The sequence below is a fragment of the Otolemur garnettii genome, unplaced genomic scaffold, assembly GCF_000181295.1.
Source record: "Otolemur garnettii isolate 467f Iridium unplaced genomic scaffold, OtoGar3 scaffold00028, whole genome shotgun sequence".
Lineage (NCBI taxonomy): Eukaryota > Metazoa > Chordata > Mammalia > Primates > Galagidae > Otolemur > Otolemur garnettii.
Window position 1 is genome coordinate 4,415,191 of NW_003852423.1, and position 12,498 is coordinate 4,427,688.

The 12,498-nt window shown below is 41.6% G+C and overlaps 1 protein-coding gene across 1 annotated transcript in view; it reads left to right on the plus strand.

Annotated features, from left to right (window-relative positions):
* The window catches only part of DNAH11 (dynein axonemal heavy chain 11), a 357,421-nt gene that overhangs the window by 306,689 nt on the left and 38,234 nt on the right, over positions 1 to 12,498 (plus strand). Inside the window, exons 71-74 of the mRNA XM_012804394.2 lie at positions 999 to 1,192; positions 2,350 to 2,498; positions 3,321 to 3,448; positions 7,359 to 7,586. Coding sequence (XP_012659848.1) covers positions 999 to 1,192; positions 2,350 to 2,498; positions 3,321 to 3,448; positions 7,359 to 7,586 — 699 coding nt within the window. The remainder of the gene's footprint in view (positions 1 to 998; positions 1,193 to 2,349; positions 2,499 to 3,320; positions 3,449 to 7,358; positions 7,587 to 12,498) is intronic.

The following is a 12,498-nucleotide window of genomic DNA, read 5'->3' on the forward strand; positions in this document are numbered from 1 at the left end:
ATTTTTTGGTTGCAGCCGTCATTGTTGTTTGGCAGGTCCGGGCTGGGGATTCGAACCCGCCACCTTAGGTGTACATGGCTGGCGCCTTAGCCAGTTGAGCTATAGGTGCCGAGCCCTAAGAAAACATTTTTAAGCTTTGTCGGGGTCTCAGTGGAAAACCGATGGCCCGCTCAAAGGGGTGCTGAAACCAATATATAATCACCCATACTTTCATACGAATGATAAAACACAACTATAACCCAGAATGAAAGAAGAGGAGGGTGAGGGGAAGGGAGGGGGAAGGCCGGTGGAGGGAGGGTAATTAGTGGGACCTCACCTATTGTGCATAATGCAAGGGTATGTGTCAAATCTATTAAGAGTAGAGTATAAATGTCTTAACAAATAAGTGAGGTGAAGGCTGTGCTGACCAGTTTGATGTAAGCATTCCAAATTGTATATAAAATCAGCATTAATGTACATAAATGCATTAATGTACACAGTTACGATTTAATTTTAAAAAATTAAAAAACTGAAGCGATTCAACTAAGAGCGTATTGTTATAGTATGGGCAATCAGCTTGTAAAGATAAGGGAATCAGCCATGAATGGGGCAGGAAAAAGGGAGAACTGCTGAGAAATGAAGGTATGGGAGGGAATCAGCCTGTAAGAGCCGTGGCCTCTGGCAGAAGTGTATAGCTTCTGCCAAACTACATACGAGGAGAAGAGAGCTGTGGAGGAAACTACCTTTCCTCTCTCCTCTCTCCTCTCTAGTCCTTCAGGCTCCAACCTGTGCCTTCTGTTGGCCAAACTCAATCAAGCCAGAGAACCAGGGACCTTAGTTCACACTGGCCTTTGAGCTCACCTACACAGAGCAGAAAAGAGTGCAGAGTAAATCTGGAGAGAAAAGGGAAGACCATGCAGCACAATTTGTTTGCATTACATTAGCTACATTCTCAAGTCTATCTCAAACTAGAAAGTATCATTCACATCATTTCTACTTGTTTCCCCATCAAATCACAGGCAGTTGCCCTTATGGAAGAATTTCGTGGCATAGACCGAGATGTGGAAGGATCTGCCAAGCCGTGGAGGAAGTGGGTAGAATCCGAGTGTCCAGAGAAAGAAAAGTTACCGCAAGAATGGAAGAAGAAAAGTTTAATACAGAAGCTGATTATTTTGAGAGCAATGCGCCCTGATAGAATGACATATGCTCTCAGGTGGGGCCGCTGGCATTTTTGAAAATCCAAGTTAAAAGAGTAAACTTAGTTTGGGGGGTTTAAAGTGTCTGGTGGAAGAGTTTACTATCTATATTGATGGGAAATGATTCTGCTGAGATTTTGATATTATAATCACTGCTATTGTTAAAATTTGCTAACCGCTAAACAGTGCGATAGTCTGTAAGCAGACTCAGCACATTCTCCCTGAAAAGCTTCATTCTGAAATCAGTAGGAGAGACCAGGAACTGATGGAAATATTCTTGGAAGAGAGATGGGTGTCAGCAGAGTTCAGAGGCCAGGAGTATGAATTATCCAAGTATAATTTCCATCGACTATTATTCAGTGGTGGCATTTTGGCTCCGAATATTTTGCATGTCAAACAGAAATGAATCCCCCTTCATGGAGATGCTTATAGTCCTATAACTTCATGATCAACGCAATTTCAAAGCAGAAAGCCATGTCGACACCTTGGTTCATTGTCCATTTCCTTTGCCCTCTTAGCTTCTCAATGGTAATTTGCTGCTTACTCCACACAGGTCTTATTCTAATTTGAACTCACCAACCAAAGAGTTCTCAACTTCCTTCCCTCTTGTGCTTCTCTTTCTTCAGCAATATTCATGTGCCTCGGGTTTGTTTTCCCCTTTGCTCTGTCTAGTTCAGCCAATTTTCCCTTTGCGGGAGCCTCTGCCGAAACCTACTTTACAAGTTAATTCACCTTTGTAGTAGTTTCTGCTAAATCTGATGCTGCTGGAAGATAATCCCTGCTTAATTGAGCTTCCCTGTGTTAGAAACATCCCCAAAAGTGTTTGTATATTCATGAGAAGCCCAGCAGGCTGGAAAATTGCACTATGGCAAATCTAATAAACTGTTAATAAGAAATGGGGGGATCTGGCAGGGGTCTTAGAGGATACAAAGCCATAAGCAGCCTCGTGGCACTCAGAAAGGGGTCTCAGGAGCCTCCCCAAATGGAATGTAGGCTTCTGATTTTCAGAGATTTCCTTGAGACGCCTACCGGTTGAATGCATATTATCATTCTGACAAGACAGGCCGTGTAATAATAAGGTGCTTCTTTCCCTGGCCCGTGGTTTAAGCTTGTCTACATGGTGACATTTTTATAGTCAAAAACACTGATTATGTTTTCTGCATTCTTTTAATAGAAATTTCGTGGAGGAAAAACTGGGTGCAAAGTATGTGGAGAGGACCAGATTGGATTTAGCTAAAGCATTTGAAGAAAGCAGCCCGGCCACCCCAGTATTCTTCATCCTGTCCCCGGGGGTAGATGCCCTTAAAGACTTAGAGATTCTTGGTGAGTGGTCAGGAGGCCTGCCCGCCGCCGCCCTCCCTCTCTTTCACCCACCACCTACCTTCCCTTGCTTTCAGTTCTCAGTTATCTTAGTCTCTCATTTTTTTCATATGTTGGAGATTGGGTATAGGAAAATGAAAGGCTAATAACACTGTAGTCTGAAGCAGTGTTCAAATGGAGCATTCCTCTGGTTGGCATAATGCAAGTTTCTTTTGTGCTGTTTCCTACCTTTTGACTATATGAGGGCCAGAGGGCAATTTTCTCCATGCTCATGTAATCTTGTGCCCCCTGTGACTAAATAATGGTCATTAGAGCAAGTCTATTTGATTGTGCAGGGCACTGTCGCTTTGTGCTCTGGATTGCTGTTCCCCACGGCCTGCACCAAGAACACCAGGTTAATATAGCTATGACCTGACTGTGCTCAATTTAAATGCAGCCTCACAAGGTGAGAGCTTGTGCATTTACCCAGTGAACCGATCCTTCAAAAACTGATGTGATATCTACCACCTGTTGCTCCTTTTTGTGAAGGAAATTCTTTGCTACTCGTGCAAGAGTTTATAAAGCTCCTTAACAATGCCTGCCATCTATCAAATGTCAAAAGCTTCATTATCATAAAACCAGAGGAACTGGTTTCCATGGGCTTTTCTAGTGCTGGCAGTGAGGTAGCTGTGGAGAGCTGAAAATGCTGCTTGTGGGTACAACTGAGGTTGAGTTTGGATTCTTGAGGAAAGTGACCTAGCAGAGGTGGCAGTGACCACAGGACTCCAGACTGCTCTTAACCCACTCAACTGACGTCTCCTCTCCCTCTTGTGTATTCTCCTACAGGAAAAAGACTTGGGTTTACAATTGATTCTGGAAAATTCCACAATGTGTCTTTAGGACAAGGTCAAGAGGTAGTGGCAGAAATGGCACTGGACAAAGCTTCCAAAGAAGGCCACTGGGTCATACTCCAGGTGAGTATTAAGTTTCAGGGCAAGCACTGGCCTCACCAGCTGGCACGAGCCTCTCACAGCAGCATCCGTGGCGATGTGTGCGCATTCGGGACACCTCTGATTCTGTCAGCATGAAGGGCTCTGCTGGCAGCAGTGGGTATCATCTTTTGAGAGACTGTCTCGCTATTGTGCTTTGAAGTTAAAAATATTAGGGGAAGCCCTGTGGTTCTCCTGCCTTACAGACATCCGAACACTCAGTAGTGCCTGAGGACAAACTGGCTTATCTAGACTGCCAGTGCTGTTATCACAGAATCTGACAGAGCATGTGGCTTTAAAGTTGACAGCGCCTTTTTATATATATATTATCTCATACAACTGTGACCAGCTGTGTCGCATTCCCTTGTGAATTAAGGGGATCAGAGCAGGTAAATTTGTTCCTCTACCTTCCTAATGCCACTATGTATTTTCATTGTTACAAAGGGGTCGTGACCCACAGGTTGAGAACTGCTGCTCTAGGGCTGTCAGTATGGAGCCTGTGAATCTATGACCCAGTGTCCTCAGGGTGGCCCCCTTGGCTGGGCCTCCAGGAACAGTGAAGCACACTGGGGGGTACCTGCAAGACATGCAACTTTCTTCCATAGCAAGCCCCCCTGCCAGCTGTCCCAGCAACTCTGGGGCCTGGCATTTGGTTTTCAGTTTAGTTGTCACAAAGTTTCTCTTCAGTAGAGAATTCACAGAATACCTGATCTCCCTCATCATAACAAAGCTCCAGGGGGAGGTATTGTCACTCTCCTCATAAAGATGAAAAAGTGAGCTTTGGGGTGTTCTGGAGAGTCTCAAGGCCACAGAGGTGGTAGGTAGCAGAGCTTGTATTTGAGTCCAGGTCTGTTTGGGAGCAGTCACATTCGTTACCCTCACCTATGCCTCCACACTCATGAAAAGACACAGCACTGGCCTGCCTTGGGTTCTCCGGAATCTATGTTTGAGGCATTTTATACTTCCACTTGAAATAAAACTGGATTCATAAAGAAGTATTGCACAGCTCAAGTAGACTTATACCTGCAGGAACATAGCTCTCCAGGATAGTAATTCCCACTACTTAGATGAGGCCTTAATTAGGACCTTCAAAGGGAATGTGGGGTAGTGCACCCCTTCCCCAGGTTCAGAATCAGATGTGTAAGGGCAGAGGGTTTATTTTTCCAGAGACAGCAGGTGATGCTCAGACGGCTGGGTAGACGCTAACATCTTCCTGCGGAAGAGAAAGTTCTTTGAGAGTTGTCTCTTTCCCAGTAGCCTAGACTGGAGAGAAGGGTAGTGGGGGTATATTCCCCCTCAAAATAACATACTCCTAATAAAACATTTCTGTTACTCTTGTATCTATGCTAAACTACCAGTTGCCCCCAGAATTGCCAATTGTAAGTTATACCAGTATGAAAAAAGAATTCCTGAAAGACCTTGTTTCATCAGCGATCTGCTTTTGGATATTTGCTTCAGACTTTGATTTTTATTCTCTGTGGTAAGCCAGTAACCTAGAGTTTAGCTGTTCATCCCTCTTCATTCCCCACCCATCTACGCATGCACAGAGACACTGGAGAGGAGAGTTATGCCAGGCTTTTGGCTATCCTAGTTTCTAGAGTTTTTTAGTAAGTCTTTGATCAGCAGTTAAAAAAGAAACAGGACTTTGAAAAAAGAGGCCAAAAAATGGCAACTTATTATAGTGTTTGTAATTTACATTACATTATGTCAGCACAGGCATATGATAAGCAGGCACATGTTCATTAGTTCTTACCCAAACCCTCCTATGCTCAGTGGTAATGATTCGATTAGGGGTGTTAGTATTTTATCAAACACCCACACTGCAGAGAAAACTATTACAAAGGTAATAGGGGGGTCAGCAACTATCTTTATCTCTTATATATACCGGTAGGTTTGTGAAGTAATGTAAGGGATATTAAAAATCATTTTTCGTGGGCACAATGAGTTATTTTAAAGGCATACAGATTGCCTTAGAATATTGCAGAGGCTCTGCTGTGATTGGACAAGTAGGCAGAAGAACCTACCAGTCTCAAAATAGGACCTTCTAGAGTGGTTGCCAGGCCGTATTCCAAAGTCTGCCATAATGGCTCACTTGGAGATTTTCTGTTCCCTGATTCCAAAGTCACTGCCTAGAATTTTACATTTGTTTCAAGTAAATTTTTCATATTTTTCATTGTGGGCCATAAGACAAAGAGTAAAGACATAATTGAATTTATAAGACAGCTTCTGTCACTGTTTCTGTTGTCCAGTTTTTTTAATTTTTATTTTATTTATTTATTTATGTTGAGACAAAGTGTCACTTTGTCTCACTGGGAAGAGTGCCATGGCGTCACAGCTCATAGCAGCAACCTGAAACCCTTGGGCTCAAGCAATTCTCTTGCCTTAGCCTCCCGAGTAGCTGGGACTACAGGTGTTGCCACAATGCCCGGCTAATTTTAGAGCTGAGGTCTTGCTCTGGCTCAGGCTGGTCTCGAACCCGTGTGTTCAGGTGATGCATGTTGTTAACTTGTAGGAGTATCACAGCTAGGTGTGAGAAGTGCTCTTAAACCTAGGAACAAGCCCATAGGGCAGGTAACTTAGAGCCCTCACCTATTGTGTAAGTTTGCTAGGGCTGCCAGACCAAAGTCTCACAGACCAAGTGGCTTAAACAACAGAAATTTCAGTTTCTCACATCTCTGACATCATGGTGTCAGCACAGTCAGTTTCTTTTGAGGCTTTGCCCCTGGCTTGTTAGATGACTGATTTCACCTGTGTCTTCACAGTTGTTCTGGGTTTTTGTGTCCTAATCTCCTCCTCTTGGTTTAAGACCCTTCGCAATGGCCACATTGAGCCTTAATTACCTCCTTAACGATGCTAACTACAAATAGAGTCACATTATGAAGTACTAGGGATTAAAACTTCAACATATGAGTTTGGGAGGGACACAGTTCAGCCCGTTACACCTGCCAATGTTTAATATTTGCCAGGGGAATAAAAGCCTGATGATGTGAGCAGCCAAATTGGCATAGTCTCTTTGCAAGAGAAATTTTAAAAAAGAATACCTACATTACTCTTCCTTTCCTTATTTGCTTTAGTTCTCTGTTATTGTTGTAGCTGCTATGATCTTAAACAGTTTTCTTTGTCGGAAAGGATCATATCTCTTTTGTGTGAAGTTTCAATTACCATAACAAGGACTTCTCCTAAGCCAGAAAGCAAGCACATTATGGCCTTTACACCTCCTTCCCAGCACTGTGTCCCCAGTTGCACACGGTGGGTATTTTCCACTGGAGGAGCAAATTTGTGAATCGTTAAACTGAAAAGCAAGGAATGATGATGGCATGGGAAGTTTTTTTGTGTGTGTGATTTCTGACAGCTGTAGGATTTATAAAAAATGATATGTAAGGCCTACGCAGAGCATCTTAACAATGAGCAATTACTTTCTTTTTCAGCTAAGCTTTCTTCCTTATATCTTTTTGTGTCCTGTATTAATGAGCTAGCATTTGAGTAGAGGAAGTTCCTATCAGAAAATAATGAAATGAGTGATCAGGTACACTTCTGGCTTCTAGTGTTATACTTTATCAAACTATCATTGGGTGTGAACTATCACAAAGGAAGATATTACTCAATTCCATCTTAGAAGTGACTGGTGGGTGTCTGAAGATTTGCGTTTGGGGCGGAGATTTGGATTTACAAAGGACAACCTGTGGTGATTTGGAGCAGTCAGTGTGTTCAGTGTTCAATTCTCTTTTGGATTTTATTTTTCCTTTTTCTGATGTGGTAACAAAGGAAAGTTTAAATCATGGTTCTCTGCGTTTTCAACATATTTTTGTATAGGAAAATGTTGTAATGTCCTATGATTCAAGAAATGTACATCAGTTTCACAGGAATTATTAACTACCCTACATGTATCTTTCAGAATGTCCATTTGGTAGCCAAGTGGTTAGGAACCTTGGAGAAACTCCTTGAAAGGTTCAGCCAAGGAAGCCACAGAGACTACAGGGTTTTCATGAGTGCTGATTCTGCACCCACACCAAAGGAGCATATCATCCCTCAAGGACTTCTGGAAAGTTCCATTAAGATCACCAATGAGCCCCCCACGGGAATGCTGGCCAATTTGCATGCTGCCCTCTATAACTTTGATCAGGTAAGAAAACAGAAGCATCTAGGCTCACAGTAGAGTCAAAGTCTGCTCACGGAACTGTGGGGACCATTACCAACTCAGTCGTGTTATTTAAAGGGATGAAGTGAAATCTCAGTGTTCAGCTCGTGTGTATGTGTGTGTGCATGTGTGTGCATGTGTTGTGCATATGTGTGTGTGTGCGTGTGGTGTGTTCTAACCTCTGGAAAGAATTGCCTTTGTCATTCCCTATTCTAATGACTGGAAATATATTTAAGGTCTGCTTTAAAACTAAGAAAACTACCACACTTGTATAATGAGAACAAACCAGGTCATTTTTTGAGGACTCTGCTTCTTGAAGATAAACCTGATAGACAAGGGTTTTCTACCACAGCGGGAGAAGCAGCCGTTGTCATTCTCATTGGTGCTGATGATGACCACAATAACGACATGGGAAAAGTTTCAGTATAATGTTTGATATTGATTTGATATCAGTACGTTTAAAGCCCCTCTTTTCAGGTTATGTCTCTGATAATTTCTTATTTATATTTTTATGTCTTTCCAAATAAAACAAATACATATACAATACATATATAAATTAATGATACCTTCATTATCACTATACTCTTTACTCCAATTATCATACAGGTCTGCATCATAATCAAGTCTTCCAGTTTCCTTTGTTGCTGTTGTTCTGAGGTCCCCTTCCTTCCTCTGATTTCAAAAACTCCTTGGTCAACAGCACTCTTGTTAGGAGAGTAGAATGAACCCTCAAGAGGAAATACATATGATTTGGTGGCAAATATTCACTTCTCTGTTAGAGATGTTATCATTCTCTATGAAGTATGTCAATGTGCTTTTTTCTAGTATCTTTTAGATCAATACCCGAACCAAGATTAGGAGGGGATTGTAATAATTATAGTAATTGGCCACCTAAGAATGTAGTGTTAAAGAATACAGTTAATGCGTAACCTATACATACACAGAAGACTGTGTAAAAGTAGGCCCTCAAAACATGTACCTTGGATCTACTAAATATTTGCCATAAGCCTTTTTAGGCACTATAGCAGACATATATATTTGTCTTTAAATCATCCGTTAATTTATAATTTCTGACCATTTATGACTCTCTCAAAGTAAGCACAAGAGGAATCTGATATATTTAAATTGGATTTATCCACCTTATAAACAATTGTCTTTATTCATGAAAAGTTACCATTTCATGAAGAAAAACCCTTCAGCCCAATTATCCATCAGCTTTTTCAGTGACACTTTAGTCTGCTTTGCATTGTTATAAAGTAATAACTGAGACTGGTTAGTTTATAAAGAGAAGTTTATTTGGCTCATGGTTCTGTAGACTGTACAAGAAACATGGCACCAGCATCTGCTTCTGGCAAGGGATTGGGGGGCTTCCAGTTAAGGCAAAAGGCAAAGGGAAGCCCAGAGAGAACAGGGCAAGAAAGGGAGGAGGTGGTGATAGGCTCCTGTAAACAGCTCCTGCAGGCACTAACCAAGTCACTCATTACCTCAGGGCGGGCACCATGCTATTCTTGTGGAATCTGCCCCATGACCCAAGCACCTTCCAGCAGGCCCCACCTCCAACACAGGGGATCAGATTTCAACATGAGATTTGAAGTTTGTGTGGTGTATTTTAATCTCTGGAAAGAGTTGCCCTTGTCATTCCCTATTCTAATGACTCTAAATAGATTTAAGTCACGTACACCCGAACTATGTCAGGAAAAGGAACCCTTTGAGGATCTCATAAAACTTTCCCCAGAGAAATGATTCAAAAAGATGTGACTTATGATGATGGAGATTCACAAATACCCACAGGTTTATGTATGATTTCCCAAGTTATAAACACCTATTCTTGTCTATTTCAGTTCATGAGAGTATCAGATCTTTTGACTGCAATCTGGAAAGCCACTTACATTAATTGAAGGTTACATTTATTGAAAAGATGCTTAAGAAGTTCAAGGAGGAATGATTCTTGTTTAGTAGGAAGGATCCTCTGGAATATTCAGACTAAATTTGATAGTAAGTAGCTGAAGCAAAGATAATCAAAGTGACTCACTAAATAAACTTCTCATCAAATCTATTTTAACCAATACCAAAGAAACAGGAACTCTATAGAAAAGCTAAAATGTGAGAATCTTTTACATTATATTAGAAAGTTAGAGTCTTTTCTTATTATGTTAGAAAACAAAATGCAGTTTTTATTCAAATTATATCATTCACTGGTACTAATCTGTGCTCCTTGGCTGTCTATAACTTGGTTCCCAGAACCCTTTTATAAGTTAGAATTAGGGTTTGAAAGAAGTTCTTTCACAATACCAGTGGCTTAAATAAGGCAAATCTTTCTGCCACAAGGTAGTCCTATAGATAAGCCCTTCAAAGCTCCTGCGTGTTACCATAAAGTTGCCATCAATCCAGCTCTTTGCAGTTACCACGGCACTGTTTCCAGGATGGTCCCGGGCAACTGTGAGAGTTGCTGTCCTCATTATCCATGTTTCAAATAGTAGGATTCATAAAGGAAAAATAAAACATGATAAATGGAATGTGTTTGCTTCTTTTTATAGCTGCTTCCTTTGAATTACCGATAGTCTGCATAAAACCAAATGTACTAAGTGCACTAATTCCTATACACAAAGTCAATACACAATACTTTAATACTTTTCTTTTCATCTCATTGGTCAAACTTAGTCCTGTTGTAAGAGAGTCTGGGAAAAGTAAATTTATCTTAAGTGGCCATATGCCCAGCTAAAAATCAGTGAGAAGACATTTTAGAGCAGGGAATGAGTGGTTTCTATCACAGACGCCCTCCTTCCCTAAATTTCTTTATATCATCCTGGGTGTTCTGTGCTGCTGAACAGCCTGATTTTGTTGAAGTCCATGACATGGACAGAGAGTGATGAATACTATCTATTTTTTCTTTCTTTTCTTTTCTGAGAAAAGCCTCCAAGGTTTAGACATAAACTAAAGCCCTCAAGATCTACATGCTTTAATTTTCTTTTCTTTTTCTTTTTTTTTTTTTTTTACTTTTTGAGACAGAGTCTCACTTTGTTGCCCTGGGTAGAGTGCTGTGGCATCACAGCTCACAGCATCCTCCAGCTCTTGGGTTTAGGCGATTCTCTTGCCTCAGCCTCCTGAGTAGCTGGGACTATAGGCACTCACCACAACATCCAGCTATTTTTTTGTTGCAGTTTGGCCGGGGCCAGGTTTGAACCCACCACCCTACATATATGGGGCCAGTGCCCTACCCACTGAGCCACAAGCACTGCCCCATGCTTTAATTTTCAAATTAAGTTAAATCTGTATTTTTATTCTTTGCCCCCCCCCCATTAGCAAGCATCTCCAGACTTGGCATACATATCCAAAATGAACAAAATTTACTTAATGCCAGAGGTTAATTTCCTTGAGAATTCTAGAATATTTCTTAAGTGAGATGTAAAGAACCATTTCATGGAGGGCGTCACCTCCTTACACCTCTTTCAGCTCATTAGTAACTGCCTCTTTTTTTTTTTTTTTTTTTTTGAGACAGAGCCTCAAGCTGTTGCCCTGGGTAGAGTGCCGTGGCATTACAGCTCACAGCAACCTCCAACTCCTGGGCTCAAGCGAGTCTCCTGCCTCCGCCTCCCAAGTAGCTGGGACCACAGGCGCCCGCCACAACGCCCGGCTATTTTTTGGTTGCAGCCGTCATTGTTGTTTGGTGGGTCCGGGCTGGGGATTCGAACCCGCCACCTTAGGCGTATGTGGCTGGCTCCTTAGCCGGTTGAGCTATAGGCGCCGAGCCTAGTATCTACCTCTTAAAGAAGATGTCATAAGGGCGGTGCCTGTGGCTCAAAGGAGTAGGGCGCTGGCCAGCGGTGGTGGGTTCAAACCCACCCCCAGCCAAAAACTGCAAAAAAAAAAAAAAGATGTCATAAAGTAGTATTATTTGGGCTCCTTTCATACCTAGATAACCATTTTAAGAATAATAATATCGGTTTGTTTTTCTATAAAATTTACAGTTAGGAATAAATAATTGATAATTATGTACGTAAAGTTGGTAGCTTTGTGCCTATAGCTCGTGTGTGTGTGTGCACGCACATGTGTGCCTGTTCTCTGTTCACAATGCTGTTTGTATATTTTTACATTAATTTGCTTATCACTTGGTTTATAAAACCACGACTGGCCTGAAATGTGGAATGGTAGGTAGACTCATCCTTTTTCTTAGGAAAGCCTAATTCATATTTTCTTCCTACATTATGTTATCCGAGCATCATACCTTGTGTTTCTTGTTTGGTACTGAGGGTAAAGCCATGTAAGTTAAAGGAATTAGTGCACTTAGTACATTTGGTTTTATGCAGACTATCGGTAATTCAAAACGGTGTTAAGTGACTTGTTAGATCACAATTTGAAGGTAAAATTTTGATACTTATATTGGGTCTTTTAGAAATTTCTGACATTTAGATGTAATATATTTTTATATCTGTCAAGGTTAATTCCAATTATATGGTTTCTTTTTTCTTCACAAGTTTGCCTTTCATTTGATGATTAGTTGTGAAAAAGTTATTTTAAATGATCATGTATTTCCAAAGTCATGAATTACCTAAAAATGGTCTAGTGACTTAGAATGACCTAGCCATTTACTTGGTCTGCACTATATCCAGGCTGGCCTATTAGGTGGTAGCCTTGGACTCTGCTGAAAGCACTACAGAAAGAAATAAAGTCCTGGCTCGGCGCCTGTGGCTCAAGCAGCTAAGGCGCCAGACACATACACCAAAGGTGGCGGGTTCGAATCCATCCTGGACCCACCAAACAACAATAATGGCTGCAACCAAAAAATAGCCGGGCATTGTGGAGGGCACCTGTGGTCCTAGCTACTTGGGAGGCTGAGGCAGGAGACTCGCTTGAGCCCAGGAGTTGGAGGTTGCTGTGAGCTGTGATGCCATGGCAC